Raw genomic sequence first — 27,615 nt, 5'->3', positions numbered from 1 at the left:
AGGCAAATGATCTTAATATTGAAAGAGCTGAGAAGATTTTCGCTTTTGAAGTGAACTTCCTTATTTCCCACTCCCTCTTACCATGCTTTGGTTCACATCTCTGACTGGATGAAATGGATCTTTCCTGGTGAAAATAAATGGGAAGAAGTGTTCCAGGAGATCATGTAATGCACTGCAGCTGCTGACAGCTGTTTGCTCTGTTTGAGCCCATGTAGAACTAAGGCAAAGCAAAATCCTCTGAAATGTGCAGAACTTGAGATTTCACTATACACTTCTGGTCCCATCAGACAATGTAGGAGCAATATCCTTACACTTTTTTGAACAAAGTTCTATTATTTGGCTCGTTTTTCATAATTGTGATGTTAGACTTTTTACCAGAGTCTAAACACAGAAGTAGAAAGTGTTTCCATTTGTAAGGTTGTCACGAAAAGAGAGTGATGCACTTCACTCACATGAAAGAAGCATCAATATACTTCATTCACATAAAACAGTGAGTTAACAAAAGTTCCATGGTAAATGTGACTGTTTTCACATGATTCGATGGCAAGGCACACTTGATTATTTACTACATAGAGGATAAGGTCAGACAAAACTGTTAGGCAGACCCTCCCATTGAGTCATAAGGTTCAGAGAGGACTCCCTTGCATTCTAAACTTCTCTGAGAGGAGCCTAGGTATGGCTGAATCCAGACTTAGCCCCAGACTAAGTGCAATCAATCCTTTATAACACTCAGCTAAGATTACAAAATTTCAGCGTGCTGACTCGCAATTCACTTAACAAAATGTGAGCTACGGATTCTCTCAACCTCAATGAGTAACTTTGAGATCCTGGCACGCAGCCCGCTGCCATGCAGGAGAGCTCAACGTGCTCTGGGCTGTCCACTATTTATGGAGTAAGATGATTGACTTATAGTCGTATTTGCATACCAGCAAAAAGTCTGGGTCACTGCGCTGGACAGCCCTGGGCTACTGTGTTGCCATCCATCTTCCCAAAGTCCAACTTAAGCCAAATGCAGTCATCATGACTGCCACTGGTGGTTACACAAACTGGGGGCGAGGAGCACACCGCCATAAAGGCTCCTCTATTTCAGTCAGTGAAACAGTCAGATCAGGATTACCATGTTTTCTGAACTGGTCAACAATAAAAAAAAATGCATCTAGAGAAAGCAAAAAAGTAATCTGGTTAGCTGAAGCTTTGCTGACAAAGAAGAAACTCGTAGCATTTCTGTCAATGAGCATGCATGTCTACTTGTAGAAAACTTTCAAGGACTCCAACACAGAGGGTCAGCACTGAAGGACTTGATATTTCTTGACCGAGGAGCCTCAACCAGTTGCAGGGAGAGGGCAGAAGACTATGATTGCCATAAGACATAGGTGCATCTGAAATTATTTTTCACCAATTATTCTTATGCTAGATGAATATCTATGTCTGATTTCCCAATGGGACTATTTATTGATCTCTTTAGCATACATAAAAGCCACCTCATTTGCAAAAAGAGGTGAGACACGTGACTTTTTTATATGCATATTAAAAAAAAATATGTATATTCTGAAATGGGGACATTCCAAAGAATCACAAACACTACTTGTGCAAGCCACAGTTTAATTATTAGGGCCTTTTTACAGGATTTATAATTGCTAAAGTATTGTAAAATTACTAAATGAAAAAAACCCCAAACTTTATTTTTTCAAAAAGTCTATTCTGGTATCACCTATATCTTATAGTTTAGTATCATCTAACTTACTTTACAGGGAATTAGTTCATTGTGTTTTAAGCAAGCTGGGGAGAGATGATTGGCAGCACCTGTAGAAGCAAGGACTAGATGAAGGCAGGTCATGCCAAACCACTGGCACTGCATCAAGGTCAGGACAAAAGGATTAGAGATGGCACCACAGACAGTAATGTACATTACTTTTTAACTTGTCCTAGCCACCAAGAGGGCTTGCTGCTGTTGTGCTATCTCTACAGAAAGACATCGTTAGACAGAGTTACTCCTCTGACATGAGATGCTACCCCATGCACAGAAAGTGGGAGTGATGTGTTTCAATCCTAACAGTGTCTTTGAAGGCAGGTCTCATATGCTTCCAAGCAGACTGGTATGAAAAAGCTGAGCATTTGTTCTGAGAAAGGACAGATGCTGGATCAGGCCTCAGGGGTTCTTATAAAAGGGGGGCCAAGTTAAAGGATTTAATCAGATATAGCTAGGTACAGAGGTATTTGTGTCGAGGATGTTACAGGCATCTGCAATGATTTCAGGGATGAGCTAGCTTTTAAAATCACTTAAATCATATACTGGACCTACTGCTCAGGCACTGCAGTGCTAAGCAGCATAGTATGCAAACATTTGGGTTGCACTGCTATCTAGTTAAGAATTTTTGAGAGCTTAACACACTGGAGCAAGTAGGACTGTCAGGATCCACAGCAGGGGTTTGTAGCTTTATAGCTATCCAGTAGGAAACAGTGAGGTAAAATTCTCATGGGACTTGACAAATCCAGCTCACAGGTAGTGCTCTCCTCCACCAGAATTCCCAGCTAAAGAGGCAGCTTGCACTTTCTTTATCACTGCCAGATAAAAGCTGATAAACCCAGTAGGATAATTATTACTACAGTCACCCGAGAAGGCAGGAAACCTTTGTTTAAACATCTCCTTTACATAATTTAGAGTGGGGATTCCAACAAACACAGATCTTTTACTTTCTAGTCAAATACACTAATAATTTGGCTGCAAGGTATTAACGGTTTTGGCTATCTATCTCACCTGTTGAAACTGTTCTGCTTTCTGTAAAATACTTGTACAGTAATGACAGCAAAGGATTCACCAAAGGACAGCCTAAAAGATAAACCACACTGATTAGAAACACAGCCTTTGCTCCTATGCAGACTTAGGTTATATAGTCTGTGTCATTCATTGGAAAATGTAAACAGTCAGGAAATTAAGAGGCCAAAATTAAGATTAGAAGCCTTACCCTGTACAATCCCATTCAATCTCTTATTTCCTCTTTGTTCCCTGACTCCTGCTTCTTTTTTCTCTTTTTATTTTTTTCCGCATAGAGCTGCTTTTGGAGGGGAGAAGGGCCCAGTACAGTAAGGATGCAGTGGCCTTGTTGCCTTCTTCAGGTATGCTTTCAAGAGAAATCAAATATTTAAAGTTTCAGCGTACAGGCCAGGCCAAAGTCAAGTGTGAGACTTTCAGAGGCCAATGTGTATCCATCAGTCAGGCCTGTGAGACAGAAGTGGGGCTGTGCAGGAAATGCTGGGTCAGCTGGCTTATCTAGCAAATATAGGTAGTCCCCAAATAGGAACCTCAGCTGGAATTTAAGATGTACCCATCAGGGCTAGACTAATTTCATCTGACTTCAGCTATTTAAAAATTAGCTGCCTTGGTTTCCCCTCGGATATCAGTAGACACCTCCAGAAGACAATTCAATCCAACCTACAATATTGCCATTTACTCCACTGACTTACAAAGGTGGACTACATATTTAGTTTACTGAATTTAGGTGAAATAACTTCGAAGCGTAAAGTATGCCTCCTAGTCTTTTTCAAGGCACCTAAGACCTTGTTTGGATAAAGCTATCACTTTATAATAACAAGGAATGGCATTTATCTGATAATAGCTCCCAGCTGTTAGGGCACTGGCACTCTGGCAAGATGTGAAAGATTGAGGCAGAGAGGGAATTTTAACTTGCCTCTCCTAAAGTCTGGCAGAATGCTTACCACTACTACACTATAAACAACTCTTACCATCATCTGTCAAACATGAATGAGCATGTCAGGTACCTGCCAAGTCCTGCAAGTAAACCAGGCAGATGAACAACACATGAATTTGGCTAAGGTGCATGTACAACCCTCAAGACTGCATTTTTCATCCCTGCTCAGCAGCAAAAATACAGGTTCCTTGAAGGGCTTTACTGGATTAAGAGAGGTTGAGATCCTAAAGAAACGTCTGGGTTCAAGCTGAGAAGGCTTTACTGTCTATCTCAATTTTGGATTTAAACACTTCACACACAAACTAGACATAAAATCTTTTGTAGACCCAGCCCTGAGCACATACTAGAATCAATGGCATGTACATGTTTTGTGTATAAAATGGATTATTTTTCTCCTGTTATGGTGCCAAAAAAGTGGAAATTAAGCTTTAAAATTGCAATAATCATTAAAATAATTCCTATAAATAAAAATTATTGGCACTTAACGTACAACACATTAAGTCCTTTTTATATCTAGTTACCAATTCTGATACATACCCCTGCATGTATCCGAAGTCTGTAATCAATCTTACTGCTCACAGCAGATATAGTAATCAGCAGCTTTTAATTTCAATGAAGTGTAACTTACACAGACTACAAGAACTCTGAATCAGATCAGATGCAAATGTTTTACATCAGCATCACAATAAATTTACCTGCATACTTGTACTTGATCTGTGGCTATGTTGCTCTCCAACAAGCTAATTAATAAGAATGATAAAAATCTAATGATGAACAACATTAACCCACACAATCCCTGGTTGTTTTGAATACAGATGCAGAGAACTAGCAGCACAACACAGAAAATGCTTATCTTGTAAACAACAACAAAGAATATCTTCTTAAAAAAAAAGTTATTACTAGTCATGTCTAGGCATTGTATAGATAGTAGTCTTTAATAGCCAGAATAGGAGAAGACAGAAAGGAATACAGTTTATATCAGTCAAGACACAGATGTGAATTAAAATAACCCAAAGCATGAAAATTTCAGTGTAAAACACCACAGCTGTACTTATGTGAAGAAAATGAATGCAAGATTTGGAACTGTGCTATGAGTCTGTCAAAAGAGAAGAAAGCCACAAGCCGCTTGGACTTTTTTCTAAACATCTTCACTAATGAAATCCTCCTCAGACAGTGCAAAGCTTGCAATATTGCTTGTTTCACTTCAGGGTGTTATGTTAAGTAAACAGCCACTTGCACATCTTCAAAACCCCTAAAACAAATGCACGGTAACCATAACGTGAAGGTAAGAGAATGTAAATAGCTGATGATCTATTTTCTGGCAGGAGAGCAGCAGTTTGCAAGGAAATGCACTACTGAAGGGCCCTAACTTGACCACAATAACAAAAGCCAGATTGCTCTCAGACCCTGCATTCTCTCAGGTTGTGTTCCACTTAACAGGTGCTCTATGCAGATTATTCTTCCAGCCAGGTTTTCCAGGAAGAGAGAAAAAAGAATTTTTGGTTTGACAGTCAGCTGAGTATACTATTTCCTTTTATTATACCCTTGTTCAGGAGCCATATGTACATACAAAATGAAGGATTAAGCACCCGGTTCTCTGCTCACTTCTGTGACGTGCTTCCTAGGCAAGCAGTCAGACTCCACAACTGCAGAGAACTATCCTCAGCTGCTGTTAAGAGCTCTGTTAGGATAGGATTAGGAAATACTCTGGTTAGAAATGTTCTAGAAGATACTAAAAATAGCCTTTTGAATAAGCAACTAATATCCAAGGCATCAGCAAACTTTTTTTAAGACAAAGGCCAACAACAGATAGCGTCAGTAGTAGCTTACTAGTTGTTGCCTTAAAATACCAATGATCATGTTATATTGCCTTCTGCAGAGCTTGTGGTGGTAGATCAATACCTTTGAAAGTATGCTTTTCCAGATACGATGGCCACCTTCTGTATACACTAAACATACACATATTTAAAGCTCCCTTTGCTTTCTGCAGTTGTTTCTACAAAGTGGAATGTATCTACCACATCACAGAATCACAGAATCACAGAATGTTAGGGATTGGAAGGGACCTCGAAAGATCATCTAGTCCAATCCCCCTGCCGGAGCAGGATTGCCTAGACCATATCACACAGGAACGCGTCCAGGTGGGTTTTGAATGTCTCCAGAGAAGGAGACTCCACAACCTCTCTGGGCAGCCTGTTCCAGTGTTCAGTCACCCTCACCGTAAAGAAGTTTTTCCTCATATTTATGTGGAACCTCCTGTGTTCCAACTTGCACCCATTGCCCCTTGTCCTGTCAAGGGATGTCACTGAGAAGAGCCTGGCTCCATCCTCATGACACTTGCCCTTTACATATTTATAAACATTAATGAGGTCACCCCTCAGTCTCCTCTTCTCTAAGCTAAAGAGACCCAGCTCCCTCAGCCTCTCCTCAGAAGGGAGATGTTCCACCCCCTTAATCATCTTCGTGGGTCTGCGCTGGACTCTCTCTAGCAGTTCCCTGTCCTTCTTGAACTGAGGGGCCCAGAACTGGACACAATATTCCAGATGCGGCCTCACCAGGGCAGAGTAGAGGGGGAGGAGAACCTCTCTCGACCTGCTAACCACACCCCTTCTAATACACCCCAGAATGCCATTGGCCTTCTTGGCCACAAGGGCACACTGCTGGCTCATGGTCATCCTGTTGTCCACTAGGACCCCCAGGTCCCTTTCCCCTACGCTGCTCTCCAACAGGTCTGCCCCCAACTTGTACTGGTACATGGGGTTGTTCTTGCCCAGATGCAGGACTCTACACTTGCCCTTGTTATATTTCATTAAGTTTCTCCCCGCCCAACTCTCCAGCCTGTCCAGGTCCCTCTGAATGGGTGCGCAGCCTTCCGGCGCATCAGCCACTCCTCCCAGTTTGGTGTCATCAGCGAACTTGCTGACAGTGCACTCTATTCCCTCATCCAAGTCATTAATGAATATATTGAATAGTACTGGTCCCAGTACCGACCCTTGAGGGACTCCGCTAGACACAGGCCTCCAACTGGACTCTGTCCCATTGACCTCCACTCTCTGGCTTCTTTCCTTCAGCCAGTTCACAATCCACCTCACTACCCGATCATCCAGACCACACTTCCTCAGTTTAGCTGCGAGGATGCTGTGGGAGACCGTGTCAAACGCGTTACTGAAATCGAGATAGACCACATCCACAGCTTTACCATCATCTGTCCACCGGGTTACGTCCTCATAAAAGGCTATCAAGTTGGTTAAGCATGACTTCCCCTTGGTGAAGCCATGCTGAGTGCCCCTAATGATCCCCCTATCCTTGATGTGCCTAGAGACAGCACCAAGAACAAGTTGTTCCATCACCTTTCCGGGGATGGAGGTGAGGCTGACCGGTCTATAGTTACCCGGGTCCTCCTTCTTGCCCTTTTTGAAGACTGGAGTGACATTCGCTTTCCTCCTGTCCTCAGGCACCTCTCCCGTTGCCCACGACTTAGCAAAGATGATGGAGAGTGGCCTAGCAATGACTTCCGCCAGCTCCCTCAGCACCTGCGGGTGCATCCCATCAGGGCCCATGGATTTATGGACGTCCAGATTGCTTAATTGGTCCCTGACCCAGCCCTCATCAACCAAGACAGATTCCTCCTCTATCCTGGCTTCTTCTGGGGCCTCGGGGGTCCGGGGCTCCTCAGGACAGCCTCCAGCAGTATAGACAGAGGCAAAGAAGGCATTCAGTAACTCCGCCTTCTTTTTATCCTCTGTCTCCAGGGCCCCCACCTCATTCATCAGTGGGCCTACATTGCCTCTAGTGTTGGTTTTACCTGCAATGTATTTGAAGAAGCCCTTTCTGTTGTCCTTGACCTCTCTTGCAAGGTTTAATTCCAAGGAGGCCTTAGCTTTCCTAGTTGCCTCCCTACATCCTCTGACAACAGACTTATATTCCTCCCAAGTGGCCAGCCCCTCCTTCCATGATCTGTACACCCTCTTCTTCCACTTGAGTTTGCCCAGCAGTTCCCTGTTCAACCATGCAGGTCTCCTGGTACCCTTCCTTGACTTCCTACCTGCTGGGATGCTCTGATCTTGAGCTCGGAAGAAGCAGTCCTTGAATGCTAACCAACTATCTTGGGCCCCCTTACCTTCTAGTACCCTGTCCCATGGGATTTCCCCTAGCAATTGCTTGAAAAGGCCAAAGTTGGCCCTCCTGAAGTTCAGGGTTGCAATTCTGCTAGCTATTCTGTTCCTGCCACATGAGATCCTGAACTCTACCATCTCATGGTCACTACAACCAAGGCTGCCCTCAACTTTCACCGCTTCAACCAGACCCTCCTTGTTAGTGAGGATAAGATCCAGCAACGCTCCTCTCCTAGTTGGCTCACCCACCATTTGCATCAGAAAGTTATTATCAACACACTGGAGGAACCTCCTGGACTGAGGCTGGCTGGCTGAGTAGTCCTCCCAGCAAATATCAGGGTAGTTGAAATCCCCCATGACAACCAGGCCCTGTAATTGCGAGACTGCTCTCAGCTGCCTGTAGAAGGCCTCATCACTGTCCTCATCCTGATCCGGTGGCCTGTAATAGACACCCACAACAGTATCACCCCTGCCAGCCTGCCCCTTAATTCGCACCCACAAACTCTCAACTCGCTCCTGATCCGCCCCTGGACAGAACTCAATACATTCTAGCTGCTCACTCACATAAAGAGCAACTCCACCACCTCTCCTTAGCGGCCTGTCTTTCCTGAACAAGACATAGCCATCCATGACCACATTCCAGTCATGCGAGGCGTCCCACCAAGTCTCTGTAATTGCCACTAAAACATAGCCCCCCGACCGAACATGGATTTCTAACTCCTCCTGTTTATTCCCCATGCTGCGTGCATTGGTGGACAGGCATTTCAGGGAGCGAGCTGAGTACACCGATTTCACCCTAGGGGGATGGGAGGCCTCCTGGTCTACCTCAACACTAGAGTGTTGCCCCAGTGGTGCAAGCCCAGCTACTACCCCATCCCCCTTCAAATCTAGTTTAAAGCTCTCCGAATGAGCCCTGCTAATTCCTGTCCCAGAACCCTTTTGCCCCTACGACATAAACCTTTCCCATGTATTACGGTCACGCCTGGTGTCTTATAAAACCAGCCATTATCAAAGAACCCAAAGCCCTGCCTGTAGCACCAGTCTCGTAGCCAGGCATTAATAGAGAGAATCCTACCATTCCATCCCACGTCATCACCTGAAAATGGAAGGAGGGAGGAGAAAACAACTTGTGCTCCAGACTCTGTCACCAACCGTCCTAGGGCCTTGTAGTCTTTCTTCATCCCCCTCAGACTACGGGATGCAGCTTCTTCCCCACCTGTCTGGAAGATCAGCAGGGGGTAGTAGTCTGTGGCCCTCACCAGGTTGGGGAGTTTCCTGGTGATATCCCTGATTCGGGCTCCAGGCAGGCTGCAGACCTCCCTGTGATGGGGGTCAGCTCTGCATATTGGGCCCTCAGATCCCTTTAGGAAGGAGTCTCCAACCACTAAAACTCTTCTCTTCTTCCTTGTGGAGGAGGTAGCTATACGCCTGTCAGGTTTTTCTGACTGTGGTGGGACCTCTGATATAGGTTGCCTCTCCACCACATCCCTATTGGACCGGCTGTATTCCACTAGGGCTTCATATCTATTGCTCAGAGGCACCTGTGGAGGCAAGGTAGGCAAGGCGGACACTCGCCTTTTGCCATGGCCATAGACTTGCCTCCACTCACTCCTCTCCTGTAGGTTATTGTTCTCCTCTAGGTTATTGTTTTCCACCTGAGAGGGGCAGAGTACAGGGGTCCCTCGATCCTGGGAGCTCTCCGGCAGGTGCTCCCATTTTTGTTGCAGGGAGGGCAGAGCCTGGCTCCACCAGTCTATCTCCATTTCAGCCTCCTGAATGCTCCTAAGCCTTTCTACTTCGGCTTGAAGCCTTTCAACCTGGCTTTGCAGCTGTGCCGCTCGGCCGAGCAGATCATCTACCTGCTCACAGCGCACACAGCCCCCTGTCACCACAGAGACGCTGTAGCATTCCCTGCAGCCTGTGACCTGCACCATTGCCTCCTTCCGTGGGAGCTCTGTCTGGGTTCCCACATCCATTTTGGTCTTCTTCTGCCGGGTAGATACCATTGTTCTTTCACTGAGCTGGGAAATACCTGCTGGTGACACCCCTGGTACACAGCTCCTTGGCACCTTCCTCGCCTTGTGCACTGGGAGGGAGTGAGCGCCCTCCGCCAATGAGCTGCAAACTGCTGCAGCCTCTCCTGCCCTGGGACACACCCAGTCACAGCTGAGTCTCTCCCCTCTGGCCAGGGACTAGTCCCTGCCCTCCAGGAGGCTCTTTATCACTCTTTATCACATAAGATTGTTTCCCACACACCTCAAATTCTAGCTGTAACACAAGCTTAGCTAGACAACACTCAAAGTTGTGTATATTAGGTCTATCTTTCTTGGTATGTGTCGGACACAATGTTTTAAGTTTTGGCACTTTCAGTTTACCTTCATACTGTGTGATTAGCCCTGCACCGAAATATTACAGCTCCCATGTATACTTAGCAGATCATCTTGTTATACAAAGTTCTGTGATCTTATGGAGTCTTCTATATCATTTATTCTTTCAATGCCTCAATCTCTTCTTCAGTTCTACAGCAAGTAATTTTCTCTTCCAGGGTTCTTTTGCTCTGAGAGTTCTCCAGTAACTTTAAAAAACTATTTTCATAACACCTCCCAAGATGGATGCAGCAATATCAGATCACTGTGTTAAAGCTCTTCTAAGTATCTCTGCAAACACTGCAAAGGAACTGTACAAGTGGGATTCTGAGGGTATGGTTCCTGCTGTTGCATTTCCCATACACTGTCTCTTCAATAAACTGGGCTGGTTTGCAGCTGCTGGTCCTAAATTTCACTACACAGCTTATTTAGCAGAGGAAAAAGAAGCACCTGCAAGGAAGTATAACGATTGTACTCAGCACATTCCTATCCAACAAGTGATGGCTACGAAACAAACTGAAGCTGTTTATAGATTGCCTGCCCAGTGCATGGCCCACATCCCCAGTTTCTCTGCACCCCACCCGGGGTCATTAACACCACATTACAGACACTCCTCAGCAGGGTAGGCAACTTTATTCTTCTATCATAATAATTTTAAAGTATTTACACACTGCACAGCCACTCTTTTGCAAATGCTTACTGGTATAGTCATGAACCACATCTAAAAGGTTTTGCAAAGACTGACACATTGTGGGGTTTCCAAGCACGAAAAAAACCAAACTCGCAGCCTTCTAAAAGACAGCCACTGGGGGACCTGTGAAAAAAAGTGTTCCCTCTAAACTTAAGTTCTCCCTAGAGATGATTCACTAGCTTCAAAATATCCACACTTGGCATTAACTAAAGCTCTCTTGGTGATGGCAGACTTCAAGAATGAACAAGTGCAAATAATATTTTCTCAAGAAATCCCACAGCAGGAACAAGAAAATGGAAAACTCTTTGGGGGAATTACTACATTTCTGAAATACTATTTATCTGAGAGGGTCACAATTCAATGCTAGTGTACATATATATATAGCATATATATGTATATACATACAGGATCCACAGACAGAGGAAATCAACTAGTATGTGGTGCTTGCCCTCCACAGACAGAGGAAATCAACTAGTATGTGGTGCTTGCCCAATAAGTATGTGCACCACTGCAAGGAACACTAGGTTCATTCAGCTTTCAGCCATGAGAACTTAAAATTCAGAGCACTGATGAGGAAGTTCAGCCACACAAGATAGCGAGAAGCCTGTCACCATCAGATAAAACCACAGGAGCCACACTATCAGACATACAAATTTGTAAGTCTAACTCACCTGAAACAGCACCATCAGACAGCACTGACAGAACAAACTGTCAATAGTCTAGTCTAAAAGTTTTACCTTCAGCCTTAACTCAGTTCTGACTACTTTCATCTCAAGTATTCCCAGAATAACATCTGTATGCAGTTACCCATCCATACAGGGAATTAATTAGTTTCTTTGAGAAGACTAATGCTGTCTGTACCAGCCAACAGTCCCCTAACCTAGCCAGAAGAGTCTTCCTAAAAACTAGGAGCTTTTATTCCATGAATAAACTCCATCTTACTCCACTAAGGCAAACACTAGCTCAAGTTTGCTTAACAAAGGCAAGTGCTATTTAAGTCTTACTCTGATAACACTTCTAACTTACCAGCCCAGTCTCAGATTAATAGTTTTAAGAGTGAAAAAAAGACCATCTTGGAGCTGGGTTTATTGTAGCATGTATTAAAGCTTCCACTTCCGGCAGCAGATTAAGGCACTAAGTAAAACCAACTTTCAAGCCACCAAAGAATTATTCTCCTAGCTCCTCAGTAAAAGTAGTCAGTCTGCAGCCTCACTCCCCTCCTCCTTCTGAATGTATAGATAGAATTAGCCCCGAAGCAAGGGACAGAATTCAGGCTTGTGATTTGTCCAGTCCATCCTGGAGAATGACTTAACCCTCCAGGTTAGAGGCAGCTGCAATAGTTTTGTTACGTGCTTACCCAACTAGACCATTAATATCTCTCAAAATCATCTTTCCACTAGTTCTCTAAAGCTACGTTAAGTCTCACTGCAGTGCATTTCCTTTTCTTCTTTTGAAACTCATGCCATGAAACTACGAAATGTCAGAATTACAAAGAAGGTTCTGTAATTCATATTATCCAAATTGGTCATCTGAGCTAATAGGAAGCACTTCACTCTCTGCCTCCAAAGAAGGGATGGCCATTTGTTTGAGGGACAGAATACAATTCCACTCTTAATGATTTTAACTAGTGAATCCAGCAAATCACTGATGTCATTACAGGACAAGAGACGTGCTCTTTCTAGAGTAAGAGAAATTACAGAGAAAAACCACAAATTAATCCAAGTTAAAAAAATGTGTTAAACCAAGTAGAACTTAGAGGGAGCACTGAGTATTGTATGCACGTGGTTACATTTATAATACATAGTTACACAGATACACGCATAAATATTTAATATATAAAAAATAAAGTGCTTTCTATCAGGTCCCAATGCAGGGACATTATAAAACATTTCACCAACTGCAAAACAAATAGATACAAAAAATACTACATCAAACATACATGAAAACAGTTAACACAATATATACAATCCGGCAGGTGCCCCAAGACAAAACAACCCTTCATATACATGGTATATACATATATACTCATCTTTACTCAATATATTATGACAATATACGTTTCAAAACTTTGTTATAGAGCAAACCCTACAAAAACACACGAAGCATCAAGTATACAAGTCCAACACCAACAAAGAATTTCCTACCCTTGCCCACGCCACCACCTCCACTGCTGGGAAAGATATGCCAGTGCTCTTCTCTTGGGTGCAGTGCCTCCACATCCTGCAAGGCACTGTGAGCAGCAGCTGTGAAGTTAGCATCACCAGTGGTGAGTAGGTCAAATACACATGAGTGAAAATAGATGTCCTTCACCAGGATCTTCTCATGGCATTTCGTGATGGCAGTTTCCAGTGTGTACACTGACTGGGCATGAGCAGCACCACCCTGAGGGAGCCACTGCCCCATCACAGGCAATTTTAAGTGGCCACTATCATCAATACGTTCACTTGAAGGGCAACCATTCACACACAGCTGCAGATCCTGGCTCTCCTCATAGGCCATGACCAACTCTTGAGGCATGCGAATGGCCAATGTTAAGTAGTGCCCAAGCTGGCGTATATACACTGTGGTCCCAATGTACTCGGCATGCATTTCGATGTATTCGCCACTGACTTTCTCCACAATTTGCAAGCTCTTGGTGTTCCCATCACCTCCACTTGTTGTACCATCAACAAAAGCTGCAGGCAAGTCATCAGTCACTGCTTGATATACTTTCTGATCTGTACAGTCTTCGTATGATTTAAAGATAATAGTTATCTAGGCAGGAGGGGGAGGGAAAAAAGTGACATTAGTGGAAAAAAAAAATCATTTCAATCCCTTTTCTATTTTGCAGCTGAATGTATCTGGGACTGCCAACTAGCTCAGAGATTGATAGCTGTCCCCAACTCATGCCTGAAGGAAAACAGTCTGTACACATGCCTAAAGCAGTATTTTACCAGATGTCAATTGTTAAATTTATTCTTAGGTTGGCCTTGAAACAAGACTATTAGCATGTGGCAACAGCCACAAGGTCAGGTAAGGAAAAGGCTTTATATTTAATTAAGCATCACAACTCCCTCCTGCCTGATGGTTTCTTAACACTTTGGAATGCATCCTCCAGTCACAGCGAAGTGTTAAGCGCCAAGTAATTCCCACAATGCTAGCAAAACCACTACAACAAAACCAGAATGAGACTGTGTGAAATCACAGAAAGGTAAAAGAGAACTCAGCTTCCTCCACTCACAATATTCTCATCACTCCTTTTACAATGACTGTATGACCTTTGTCAGGGTACTGTATACTTGTTGCAGGTTGCCAGGATTAGCTGTATGAGACTACTTTAAAAGCACTGATGTATTTACGCTTTATCAGCCATAACACAACAGGAGAGATGCATGATTGAAGTGCTGAGGCCTGAGCAACAGGCCCCAAACCAAAGCTGACCTCTAGATGAACCTCCAACCACACATCATATAATATTAGTATCTGATTATTAGTGAAATATGCATGATCATTAACAAAAGATGTAGCTTAAGTAAAATATAATCATTAGTGAAAATGAAAAGTCATGAGAATGTACCTATCTTTTCTTGTTTAGAGCTGGGTTGTCAAGGCTGGGAAACCAGATGTCCAGCCTTATCTGGGAACATGTAGTCAGAGTCAAACAGATCAAGAAACTCCCATAGTTGCTCCTTGAGCCCTGGCCAGGCTTTGGGTGGCATCTAATGGAGTGAAACGAGACGTTTCCACATTTGAGGTGATATAAGCTTGTTTATTCAATAGTATAAAAGCTGGACCCTCTTACAGCGACTTTGGAGACCTCACCTACGAGTGGACGCACTGCGTAGGACCTCCCAATTGCCAGGAAAGGCTCTCCAAATCCTTGCTGTAACAGGGGCCCCCCAGCGACTGCAGATGTGGATGATGGTAAAGTATTAAGGCAACAGGTGATGTATCTTTCTTAATCACTATGCTTAATTCTATGTAGTAATGATTAGGTACATCACCTTGCTTTGTTTTGTTCTTGCTGTATTATTTCCCTTATTATTTTATTGCTGCCTTTTTTCTTTTTCTTTTGCTACTTTAAACTAAAGTAAAAGTAAGCTTATCTTTTGAGACTGGTGTCTGTGTCCTTTCTGCTGACCCTGTCCATTCGCAAAACCATGACAACTAGTCAAATAACTGCTTAGGGCTCCTGGATCCATTAGTCCTAGGAACTGAGATTTGACACTTCCAGTCCACTGTTGCTAGAAAATGTGCCCCTGGAGAAACAAAGCAAGACTGAAAGATACTCAAAGACATGCCTTTGAAGAGTGATTTCCAACACAGAAACCAGGGGCATAAACCAATTACTCATTGTTTCAAGATTACGACTGGCCTTTTAAACTTTTACACTTATTTGAATAAGCCACAACAGAAAGAGTAGGTCCTCCAGTCTTACTTGAAGGGAATACTTAGGCTATTTGGCAGACCAAGTTTGGAGTGTGTAGTGGCTTTTCCTAAAATAAAAATTATAATGAGGAATCACATATAAGGATTAGAAATAGATATGCTACTTCCTTTACAGTTTCAGAGGGGAGTGACTCCTTGAAAAGGTCAAAGGAAATTTTTTACCAGGAATAGGTATTTTAATCATTATTTTCATCATTGACTGATTACATCAAAATTACTTACAGTGTACCATTTAGCAGTCTGCTACATGATTCAGAGTACTCTAAAACATATTAGAAGGCATTTTCAGTGTATCATTACACTTTTTCCTTAAAATCTCCTCTACAGCAACCTCACATTTTAACTTCAGTTCACCAGCACACTTCTGCACAACAGCTTTTGTTTCCTGCCCCTCTGCTTTGAAGTAAAAGCTAGAGGTTACATAAATAGCTGATCACAGACAATCCAAATAAAACCTCTATCCTCATTAGCCTCACTTCTCCATACCAGTTGTATAAGACAAAAGTTGCCCCTTCTCTACCCTCCCATTGCAACAACTACTCCTTTGGAGTATGCAGACATACCCTAAACAGTATTACACTAGTTTCAATGTTTGGTTTGTCCCAGTTGGTTGATGATTTGTCTGTCTCACACACAGACAATACTTGCTATTTTGATTTCATACATTCCCACTGGTGCTGTCTCGAATTTTCCAGTGGTTTTTCTTTACATTAATCAGTTATACAGCTAGCTTGAGACTACCTATAGTTAAACAATTTGGTAAACTGGTGTCTGTGGGCCACAGCTAAGCTTGAATGCCTATGCCCAAAATCCAGAAATGCACAAGTGCCCTCGTGGCTGTGAAGACCACCTCACAACTCTATGCTTAGTGAAGTAAGCTCAGCAACCCAGAGAAGAGAAACCTGAGATCTGTCAAGTGATTAGTACCTCCTGCAGTAAATTAGGTCTTGTATTGTATATAACACAGTTTCGCTGAAACAGACTTCTACCTCACTCTGCCCAAAGTAGCATTCCTACTTCCTAGAGCACATTTGCATTGCTCTGCAAGGCAACAATGATTTACATTTCAACAGAAGAAAAGCTCTAAGTCTGCTCAGCACCCGAACAAGTCTGGAGTTAAGAAGAGTTAATGGTTTTAATGAGACGCAGAACTGGCTACTTGATAAAACAGTTAAGCAAGGCAACTGACAAAATTTATCAGGAAGCAGCCACCGAACTGTTCTCTCCAAAGCTCCCTCCTCTGCAAGAATGAAATGCACACAATTTAAGAGACAGAGAGGAGAACAGAAGCCTTTACCCTTAGGCAAGATCAGAAATAACACTGCATGCTGAATGAGAGCAGAACGACTATTAAGTGAATGAAGGCCTCCACATACCTCACAAGGATGCTCCAGAGAATCAACAACGACCATTAAGACTTTCCAAGGACACAGTCATATTTAAACACTGCTGCTCAAGACATTAGGTTTGGATATTGTGTTCTCCGTCATGTGACATCCACAGGCCAAATCAGCAAAACCAGAGTTCTGTAAGGTCCTTCCCTTATCACCCACTCCTACCTCAATCTCACACCCTGGTACTGAGGGATACTTAAGAGCTTGTTGCAAAGGAAGACGCAGCAAACGTCACTGCAAAGCTTAAGGTAAGAGAAAGCATTAAATAGTGAAAAAGGTTCTTTCAAACAAAATTAACATGGGTTATATGTGTACCTGTAGCACCTTCTACACTCTGGCTGGGTTGTAAGAAACCCCCACAAAGCTGCTTATGCGTCACTGTTTACGGACTAGAAACTATCTGCCCTTTCTAAACCTAGGACAGAAAACTCCAAATGCCAGAATCTTCAGATGAAGAGTTCTTTTTGAAAGTATCAGTATCTGAGCCTTGTTCCCTGGGCACATAGTTTTCTTAACCTACTTCAGTAGGGAACCCTAAAAGATGAAAATAAGGTGGTTCCAGAGGCTTACCTGAAGATACAATATACAAACATCAGCCATACTAAGAGTACTAAAAACAAATGGAAAAAAAACCCCACACATTTCGTCAGCACTTGAAATATTTCATCTTGGACTTCATTAATGGTCTCACTTCTACTAATGACAGTAACATCATCCTCACTGAGTGTACTGATCACAAAGATTTCTTAAATCCCACTGCACATGCAAAGCCTTTCAAGGATGCTGTTACTGAGATGCCAAAGTGAAGTTTGTAGAAGACCTCCATGTATCTGTACAAGGTGCCTGGCTTGTGTGCCTTAAACAAAAGCAACACCTTCAACTCTGAGTTCTCGTACTAGTCTTCACTAGTGCCATAACACAATTACAATGCCGTAAGTCTGACTATCTGTTGCTATTTTACTATTCATTTCATAGAATCACAGAATCATTTGATTGGAAAAGACCATTAAATTATTGAGTCCAACTGGAAATCTAACACTGTTAAGTCCACCACTAAACCATGTCCCTAAGCGCCCCATCTACATGTCTTTTAAATCTCTCCAGGGATGGTGACTCAACTACTTCCCTGGGCAGCCTGTTCCACTGCTTCATAAGCCTTTCAGTGAAGAGATTTTTTCTTAATAACCAGTTTAAAACACCCCTGGTGCAACTTGAGGCTGTTTCCTCTCATCCTGTCACATGATACTTGGGAAAAGAGAACGCCCCCCACCTCACTACAACCTCCTTTCAGGTAGCTATAGAAAGCAATAAGGTCTCCCCTCAGCCTCCTTTTCTCCAGATTAAACAAGCCCAGTTCCCTCAGCTGCTCCTCACAGCGCTTGTGCTCTAGACCCTCCACCAGCTTCGTTGCTCTTCTTTGGACTCGCTCCAGTATCTCAATGTCTTTCTTGTAGGGAGGGGCCCAAAATTGAACACAATATTTGAGATGCAGCCTCACCATGCTGAGTATGAAGGGAGAATTACTTCCCTAGTCCTGCTGGCCACACTGTTTCTGATACAAGCCAGGATGCTGTTGGCCTTTTTGGACACCTGGGCACACTGCTGGCCCATATTGAGATGGCTATCGACCAACATGAAAGGCAGGTCCTGCCTGAATAACGTGATCTCCTTCTGTGACAGGATGACCCACTTAGAGGATGAAGGAAAGGCTGTGGATGTTGTTTACCTGGGCTTTAGTAAAGCCATTGGCACCATTTCCCACAGCACTCTCCTGGAGAAACTGGCTGCTCATGGCTTGGATGAATGTACTATTTGCTGGGTAAAACACTGGCTGGATTGCTGGGCCCAAAGAGTTGCGGCGAATGGAGTTAAATCTAGTTGGTGGCTGTTCACAAGTGGCGTTCCCCAGGGCTCAGTATCAGGACCAGTTCTGTCCAGTATCTTTAACAATGATCTGGATGAGGGGATCAAGTGCACTCTCAAGTGAGTGCACAGATGTTACCAAGCTGGACAGGAGTGTTGATCTGCTTGAGGGTAGGAAGGGTCTGCAGAGGGATCTCGACAGGCTGAGGCCAACTGTATGAGATTCAACAAGGCTATATGCAGAGTCCTGCACTTGGGGCACAACAACCCCATGCACCACTACAGGCTTGGGGAAGAGTGGCTGGAAAGCTGCCTGGTAGAAAAGGACCTGGGGGTGTTGGTCTATAGCCAGCTGAATATGAGCCAGCAGTGTGCCCAGGTATCCAAAAAGGCCAACAGCATCCTGGCTTGTATCAGAAATAGCGTGGCAAGCAGGACAAGGGAAGTGATTGTCCCTCTGTACTCAACACTGGTGAGGCCACACCTTCAATACTGTGTTCAGTTTTGGGCCCCTCACTACAAGAAAGACATTGAGGTGCTGGAGCGAGTCCAAAGAAGGGCAATGAAGCCGGTGAAGGGTCTGGAGACCAAGTCTTATGAGGAGCGGCTGAGGGAACTGGGGTTGTTTAGTCTACAGAATAGGAGGCTTAGGGGAGACCTTATCACTCTCTACAACTACCTGAAAGGAGGTTGTAGCGAGCAGGGTGTTAGTCTCTTCTCCCAGGTAAGAAGTGATAGGACGAGAGGAAATGGCCTCAAGTTGTGCCAGGGGAGGTTTAGATTGGATATCAAGAAAAATTTCTTGACTGAAAGCGTTATCAAGCAGTGGAACAGGCTGCCCAGGGAAGTGGTGGAGTCACCATCCCTGGAGGTATTTAAAAGACATGTAGATGTGCCACTTAGGGACATGGATTAGTGGGACTTGACAGTATTACATTAAGGGTTGTACTCAGTGATCTTAAAGGTTTTTTTCCAACCTAAGTGATTTTATGATGTCCTCCAACAAAACTGTAGTATATACTGCTTCTGAGAAACAAACCTAAATTCATCTTTACCTTAGGCAGGATGTCCATAAAGATGAAAAAACTAATCACATCTGATCAGTTATCTGATGCTCCTACTTAGAAGAACAATTGAACAGTAACTGGAAGACAAATGTTTTAATATTACTTAAAGGAGACCAAGTATACTGTGTTCAGTCTGCAACAATTTCCCACAAAAACAGAAACCATGCTGCAAAAGAGATATTTAAATGTTTTGACTCTGGGAAAAAGAATGCTTATACACAACATTCCCCTACCCTGCTAATACCACCAATTCCCAGGTTCAAAGCTTTATGACCAGTAAATCCACTACAGTAAAAGTTCTGTGGTTTTTTCCTTCTTTGTCCTTCCATTCACTCTCTCACCCTCAACCCACTATGAAACAACTGGATTGCAAAATTTCCAGTTCCAATTACTACAAACAAGAAGGGAAGTTTTCCATAGGCAAGCCCAAGCATCTGCGGCTCATTTGCTATTCAGAGACAGCTACACTAGTGATATCCAGAACACATGTCACAGCGATGAAAGCCAATAAAGACTTTATACCCATCCAAATAAAGTACACAGTAAATAAAAAACCCAAACCTTCTATTTAATGCATTCTACAATAGCCTTCCTACCTGCCCTCTCTACAGCCATTTATCCTCAGGAAATCCCAAAAGAGCTCCCAAGACAGGGGAGCTCTTTATCTATAGCTGGAGAAATCAGACATAAAGATGCCAGTGACCTACCCAAAACTCATACAGGAAATCTGTCAGAAAGAAAAAGAAAGGAGAGACTGAACTCAGTTTCCTAGCTACTTGGTGATGATCCTTCATTGTCTATCTGAAAGGCCCTAGGATCCTATGCCAAGGGGCATAAGCACCTCAGACAAGGTCAAAAAAAAAAAATGGAGTTTCGAGTTTCAGCTAGACCACAGAACATACAATAGCATTGTTCACTGTGAAGAAACAGATTTGTTACTATGGGCATCACAAATATGCAAAACACCTACAAACAAATTGCCAAGAGCATTTTGTGAATAAATACACAACTCCCGCAAGAGGATGTACTCTTCCAAAGAAGGAATTAAAGGAAGAGTTTCCCTGCTTTACATACTTTCCCGCCAGATGCGCTGCCTGGGGAGGAGGGAAGGCGGGGAAACATACTTTTATTCTTCACATTCTTTTTAAAAATCTCCTTCTGGCATTCTCTTGTGCTTTATGAACTTACTGGATAGCCCTCAGACTGTTGGGTCACTGAAGTCTCATAGGGCTGGAGAGAGACGACTTTACACAAAATGCTCCCTTCATTGCTGGTTCTCTTAAAGCTTGGTACGTCAGAAAGCTATGACGAATCTGAAGGTAATAACTACCTAAAAGGCCAAGTGATGAATGTCCCTTTCAAAAGCACACTGCATATGGGGTGAAGATTAAATATTTTGTTCCTACAGCTTCTTAAATCACTTCCCCTAAAAAAGTGCATTCAGGAGAAACTAAATTTTCTACTCTTTTTGTCTTTGCTTTCACTAGATCTCCTTTAGAGTGGATTAAGTAGGCTAGTTAGCAATTTAGTATTTGGTTTGGCTTCTGCACAATTTAAATTCAGCATAAACCTTTGTTATTATTTCCCATTAAACATCTATCTCAAATATCTCCAATGAAAAAGCAGCAAGACTAACAATAATGAATGTTCTGGAAACTTCTTACGAAGAAGGTAGAAGACCTATTTGCGTGACCTCCACTACGGAAAAAACACTACACAGATAAAAGTCACTGAACTCCTCTTGGTAGCTCTGTAAACATGCCTTAAGCTACCCTGTGGCCAAAATTAGGAAAGTACACACAGCAGCATACTCCACTACCACAACAAAACGGAATACCTGTATAGAAAAACGTTAGAGGAATGAAACTAGCAGTGGCAGTATAGTTTAACAAGCCTTTTCTGTATCTTTTAGAGCAGCCTGCTCCATAAAGAAATAAAGGAGTCAAGAGGATGCATCAGAGATATTAAAACTTATCTTGCTAAGTTACTTATACATTCAAACAACTTTAATTTCCTACAAACAGGTGTGCCGATAAGTTTGATTACCTGCCAAAGAAAGAAAAAACTCAAGGACTAGCATTAGAGAAATTTCTAATACCCTAAACCATACATCTTATTTCATTTAATTGCTTCTGCACACTTAGCTGTACTTGTGCAACAGCAGGGATGTTAAAACACTATTATAAAAGAGAAAAATGTATTACCACTTTTTCCGGTCAAAGAAGAACACAAAAACATTGTGAATAAAGACAGAAGGTATAGTCTTTAAAATATGTACTTTCCCCCAGTACGTACATTTATCTCCTCTTGGTTACCTGTTTGAGAAGACATATTCCAGCATAACATGCTACCACAATCAATCATTTTCAGAATGTGGCTAAAGGGTAGGATAAGATTACCTATCTATTACCATCATACCCTAGCCATCCACACAATTTGCACACAAGACTACTCTCAACTTTTTCCTTCAGTACTACCAGGAACAAGGAAATAAAGAACATTCTGCAACACTTTAGCAAAACTGAGTATAAAAGCTTACTGCAGATTATGAAATGCAGCTCTTTCTTGCACTTATTTAAGAGTCTTTAAGAAAAGCCACTGGAGCAGATTTCAAGGGACCTAAGTCTCTTTTGCAAAGCTTGCTCAGGTTAGCCTCAATCCCTCATTTTATACTCCTTCAGAACTCATTCATGATGCAGACCGTTCTTGGAACAGGCACAGGTTAAGAAAAGGTGATCAGGAATTTCAGTGATATATCAGTCCAATCTCTGGCTTCTGACAAATGCAAAAATTTGCCTCACTCATACAAGCATTGACATTAGTCAGTACCTCAGAATCCAGCACAAATACAATAGCAAGACTGATTTTCACTTATTAATATTACTGCACAGCCATCTCCATGGAAGATGTGCAAGCTCTAACCTACTGTGACCGGCACCCCCTGCTCCTGATGCTGCTAATAAAAAAAACTACTTCCGAGCTTAACAAAACAGTGAAAATTCTCCAGCATTGATGGTCTTGAAACTGTGTACACATAGCCTGACACACCTTTATAATACAAGAGCAAAGGCTATTTCACTCCAAAAAGGGAACGAGATATGTGACAGCATCAGCTTCAAATGTATGTTCAAATAATTTCTTTATTGATAGAAACATGCCCTGAAAAGTCCAGAGCACTTTCCACCCCTGGTTCTGGAGGTAAATCTAAGGACATCTCAGCCATGCTCATGCTTTATACCTCCTTGTTTTCTTCCCACAGACACACTTGCTATCTGCCTTCAGCAGAAAGAGAACTTTTCTTAAGGAAATTGCACAAGCTATCAATACTAGTGCATGTATTCCTTCTCTAGTCACCTCACATGTCTGACAGGAAAGCAATCTTAAGTCCTGCCTCTCTGAACAGCAATCTTACTCTGCCTCAGCAGAGTAATTTTCAGGGTGCTGCTTCTTTAGTAAAGCTAGGATACTAAAAGCTTCTGCCAACCATTTGGCATCAATGTATTTTTTTTGTTACCCCCTCTCAATTCTCCGCAGTTTCCCTTCTCATCTCTGCTCTGAAACCTCAGTGTCTTGGTAATTTATTTGTTGTACCGCTCTGTCAGTATTTTTTGTTTTCTACTGTTATGGCTATACAATTTAGCGAATTAATGAAAAGCAGAAACTTACACTCTTTTCTTGCTCCTTGCCTAGAATTTCTACTTATTGCAGAGGCAGTCACAGATGCTGCAATCTGATAACTTGTTTTAAAGCCTTACATTTAATATCCTTAAAGTCTTATGTGGTGATACGTACAGGGTTTTCTTGTGGTGTGGAGGAGCAGAAGGAAGAAAAGGACCTGTTTTAAGTTTTGTTTGATTCTCAGAAAAGAAGAGGCTAACAGTTTTACTTTCTTAGTCTACTGCATGGAAGATTCTTATGCTGCTACACTTCTTAACTGTTAAGAGCTAAGTGACTTACTCTATTGTCTTGGCCTTCTACTTCTGTATGCCTGCACAGTGCTTAAGAACAATCCATACCTTATTTGTAGCAGTAGCACTGGATCCTGGGACCACAGGCACATTTGTCACTTGCACTGATAAGTAGTTATTGTCTATGAGGGGCCAAGCACCTTCCACTTTGCATGTCTGGAAGTGATCCTTAAAGGTCCTCAGATGAGGATCACCGAACAAGCCACAAAATAGATAAGTAGGAAGAAGAGTCTCCTCCCCTTCCTGATGTTCTCTGGCTTCTGTATGTCCACTGTAATTGCAGGGATCATGTGTCACTTCAGGGTTGGTGGAGGATGTGGGTCCATCTTTGGAACAGTTTCTCTGGCTCATGAGGTCACTGATCCCAAGCACTGCAGAATGGTAGACTAGGTTTCCACGGCATACTTTGGAATTGCGATAGGTACAGGCAGAGTACGCTCGCAGCGCCTTGCAAAACTCCAAATCAAAGCCCTCAAACGCTGAGTTTAGATGTGAAGTTAAGGATACAAAATCAGTAGTGCACTTCTGGATTCGACAAGGTATTTGCAGCTGGCAGTCACCTAAGCACAAAACAGAGGGCAGAGAAGAAATCAAGCAAACCTCTTAGATTGCAATACCCCATTCCACACCCACAGGTACTGTAGAAAACAACTTGATGACAACTTACAGTGCTCATCCATTGGGGAAACACTATATAATAGATGAAAAAGGGGCTGGGAGGCAGAAAGACAGCAATACAGGACATCTCATAGGCTGAGATGACCCATGACTTAATTCATTACTTGATACTGTCTAGATGAAAATTAAGAGCACTAACTCCTGCCAAGCATGAGCCCAGAATTTATTTCCATATATCAAGGTGATGATGAAATTCTGTGCTTAAGTTAATCTCTTGGTCAATAAGCAAGTCTGCATTTAGTCTTTCAGTGCTTTACACAAGCTACTGAACTTTTAAACAGAATCCTGCCTCTCAGAAGGATGTGGTAAAGGCAGCAAGAGATACAGGTTTAAACAAAACCAGACTGAATGAAGTAGAAAACAAAGTTTCTCTTCTAGAAAGCAAAGTAGGGGGAAGGAGGGTAGGGCAGGCCATAAATTCAGTTTGCTTTATTTCCCTGGCACTGCCATAGCTAAGGCTTCACTGCTTGCTTTCTAGGACTCATGAGTGAGAAAACCCATAGCTGTCTGAAGTGCAAGTTGCCAGCTAAGGAATCCATACATTGCAATAGCAGTACCTCTTACAGTGTAATTAAATAATAACACAAGGGGCAAAGAAACCATCTCCATGAGAAAACTTTAAGTACTTATCAGATGTATGCAATAGGTACCCAGTTCAGGTTACATGAACAAATCAGTTAAGACCTTATCCGTCACCTGATTTCTGCAAAGAAAGCATAACTACCATCCCAGCAAGCAAACTGGAGTTTTACAGCCCTCTCCTCCACAGCTCTCACTGTCATAATCTGAAATCTTTCCAAATTCTCATGGCAGTTAACCACGGTCTTCTGCCGGTAACTTTTACACAAGAACTCACGAGGAGCAAAACTGAAATGAACAAGACTGCACGCTGCACTAAAGGAAACACGGCCACACATTCCATGAGCGTTAAAACCAGGCCTCCAGTCAAAGGAGAGATTGGGTTCCCTTCCATCCAAAGAGCTGAAAACAGGCAAAACAGAAAATGGACCTTCATAAAGAATATGTGCAAGACTTCATGCAATAGCTGTCCAAGCACCCAAAACTATCTACTGAAAACATGCTGTGCTTATTTGTTCCTTTTATGACCTATAAGATTCATACATTAATCTGTAATTTCAAACTGTCATAAAGCTGATTTTGAATACCACAAAAATGCTTACAAAGATACATGGAAGTGTGAAAAAAGGGAAAATACAACATACCTAACAGATGCTCTTTTCCCTCCTCTCGAACCCCTCTTTACATCATTTCCCACTTGTTTTGTCTGTCCTCAAAGTAAAAAAGGCATGGGTCTAGTCTGATTTTAACAGCCTAATTAAAAAGTTCCTAAAATCCTGCGACATGAGGACTGGAAAATGGACTGAATCGTAATGTCGCACTTTTAATTTTTAAACACAGTTGTTTTCTGCAATTCACACAGCGATGAGAGGATACTAGCAATTTCTTTTCTTGTCCATTAGCTGAGCCTCCTGTGAGTCAGAACTCACATGACTTACTCTGACTATCCAAACCATAAATTTCTAAGGGCAACATGTTTTGCCCAGTGATGGGTAGCTAATGCAAACCTCCTGTCAAAATCCCAAGACAACATAGAGTACAAGGAGGAAGTCTCTAACCTACAGCCAAGCATGATGATCAATTGTACAAGTAAGCACTAAGTTTCTGACTTGATCTTTATGCAAGTGATATGTAGCTTTGCAAAAGAACAGGAAAAAAACCCCACAATCAAATTCTATGTTTTCAGATACACACACAAAAAAAAAAAACCCTATGTCAAGCAAAATGGCACAGGCAACAGTGGTTCAGAGCCTGACTTTCAAAGCATCAAAACTTTTCTTATTTTTCCCTTCAGTTATTATTCGTGACAATATTTTAACCACATATAAATTAGTCTAGCTGAGCATGCCACTCGAGTTATCAAATAGCCTAATAAATCTGTCCCTCCACACTCCTTGCAACGTTAGCAAATTTGCAGTGGATTCTTGGTACAGAGAAGGGAGAATGAACAGCAATGTGACCAAAATCAGATGACCTCTCCCTACAATTTATTTCACTAAAACTATAAATATATAAAAGCGCTCAAGCTAGAGAGAAACATTTCCACAGAACTACAACTGCTCAGATGACTTATGAGTTGAAAACACAGACCACTTTAGCAAGCATCTGCAGCGTGCGGGGTACCTTCCACCCAGCTTCCAATCCACCAAACAAATGCTGGCGCTACCTGAAGCAAAAAGAAACAGCAGTTCCCAGGCGGCCGCACAGCCCGGCGCTGCTCCACTACCCTCCCATCACTTCCAGCGCTGCATCAGTCTCCCCACGCCCAGGCTCCCGCCCCACCCCGCTGTCCACGCGGCGGGGGAGGGCGCGCCCAAGCAGACACCGCTTGCAACACCGCACCGGCCCGCGGCGCCCGAGCGCGGAACACCCTCCCCTCGCCCTCGTCCCGCCGTGGCCAGGCCGGGGCAGAGCTGCGGCTGCACCGCCCCGCGGCGGCGGTACCCGCCGAGCCCCGGCCCCACGCTCTGCAGCCCCACTCGGGCCCCGGCACCTGAGCCCAGCAGCAGCCCCAGGGCGGTAAGGAGGCCGAGGGCGGGGAGCGATGGGCGGCGCGGCGCGCGGCGACGCGGCTGCTCAGCCCCGGTGGCGCAGGAAGGCGCAGCTTTCCCCATGCCCGTCCATGCAGGTCCCCGGGCTGGCGGCGGGTCGGGGACGCGGCATGAGGCGGCGGACGGGCAACGTCCTCCTCGCTGCTTCCTTCTCCTCCTTTTCCTTCAGCGGCACCGCGACGAGCGGAGGCCGCCAGGCCACAGCGGGGCGGGCGCGGGGCTGCGCGGCATGGCGGCAGGAGGAGACGAGCACAAAGGGAAGGAGCCAGTGAGCGGGCGAAGGAGGGAAGGAGGAAGAGAAGGAGGAAAAAGAGAAGGAGGAAAAAGAGAAGGAGGAAGAAGAGAAGGAGGAAGAAGAGAAGGAGGAAGAAGAGAAGGAGGAAGAGAAGGCGGGCGGGCGGGCGGTGGCGCCCCGCAGGCCTCGCGCCGCAAAGCGCAGTGCGGCCGCCCTGCGAGGCCCCGCCCGCCCCGCTGCCTCCCATTGATTGCTCGGCCTATCCGACAAGCGCCACGACGTGCCGTCGGCTCCGCCCCGCCCCCCGGGCTGGGTCCGTTTCGAGCGGGAGGGGCGTTCCCAGCTCCCCCGCCCCTTCGCGCCTCGCTTCCTGCCTGTTGGGCGCTGCGCAGAAAGCCCTTCCACCATCCAGCCGGACGCGGCCCCGCCTGCCTGCCGCCGGCCCCATTGCCACGTCACTCGGCCGCGCG

General features: G+C 43.8%; 1 protein-coding gene across 2 annotated transcripts; it reads right to left on the bottom strand.

The window, feature by feature from the left end:
- Positions 1 to 5,123: 5,123 nt before the first annotated feature.
- Positions 5,124 to 27,286, bottom strand: RGMB (repulsive guidance molecule BMP co-receptor b). Of its 2 annotated transcripts, XM_068423663.1 has the most exons (4): positions 26,853 to 27,286; positions 23,651 to 24,162; positions 13,027 to 13,636; positions 5,124 to 5,391 (listed from the first exon to the last, which is right to left on the bottom strand). In XM_068423663.1, exons 1-4 carry the CDS (start codon positions 26,971 to 26,973, stop codon positions 5,312 to 5,314), a joined length of 1,323 nt encoding a protein of 440 aa, XP_068279764.1. In that variant the 5' UTR covers positions 26,974 to 27,286; the 3' UTR covers positions 5,124 to 5,311. The 2 variants fall into 2 exon arrangements, with proteins under 2 accessions (XP_068279764.1, XP_068279765.1); XM_068423664.1 differs by lacking the exon at positions 5,124 to 5,391 and having other exon boundaries at positions 10,806 to 13,636.
- Between the last annotated feature and the right edge of the window lie 329 nt (positions 27,287 to 27,615).

The sequence above is a fragment of the Nyctibius grandis genome, chromosome Z (genome assembly GCF_013368605.1).
Source record: "Nyctibius grandis isolate bNycGra1 chromosome Z, bNycGra1.pri, whole genome shotgun sequence".
NCBI classification, from domain to species: domain Eukaryota; kingdom Metazoa; phylum Chordata; class Aves; order Nyctibiiformes; family Nyctibiidae; genus Nyctibius; species Nyctibius grandis.
The sequence above is the reverse complement of the archived record's forward strand: the minus strand, read 5'-3'. Positions and strand labels throughout refer to the sequence as shown.

Excerpts from the sequence above, each read along its gene's own strand:
- RGMB (XM_068423663.1), bottom strand. The coding sequence starts at position 26,973 with ATGGGGAAAGCTGCGCCTTCCTGCGCCACCGGGGCTGAGCAGCCGCGT. Across the intron at positions 13,637-23,650 it reads GTGCTACTGCTACAAATAAG|ATAACTATTATCTTTAAATC; the intron begins GTATGGATTGTT and ends CCTCCTGCCTAG. Across the intron at positions 5,392-13,026 it reads AGGTGGTGGCGTGGGCAAGG|AGCTCTTAACAGCAGCTGAG; the intron begins GTAGGAAATTCT and ends CTATCCTAACAG.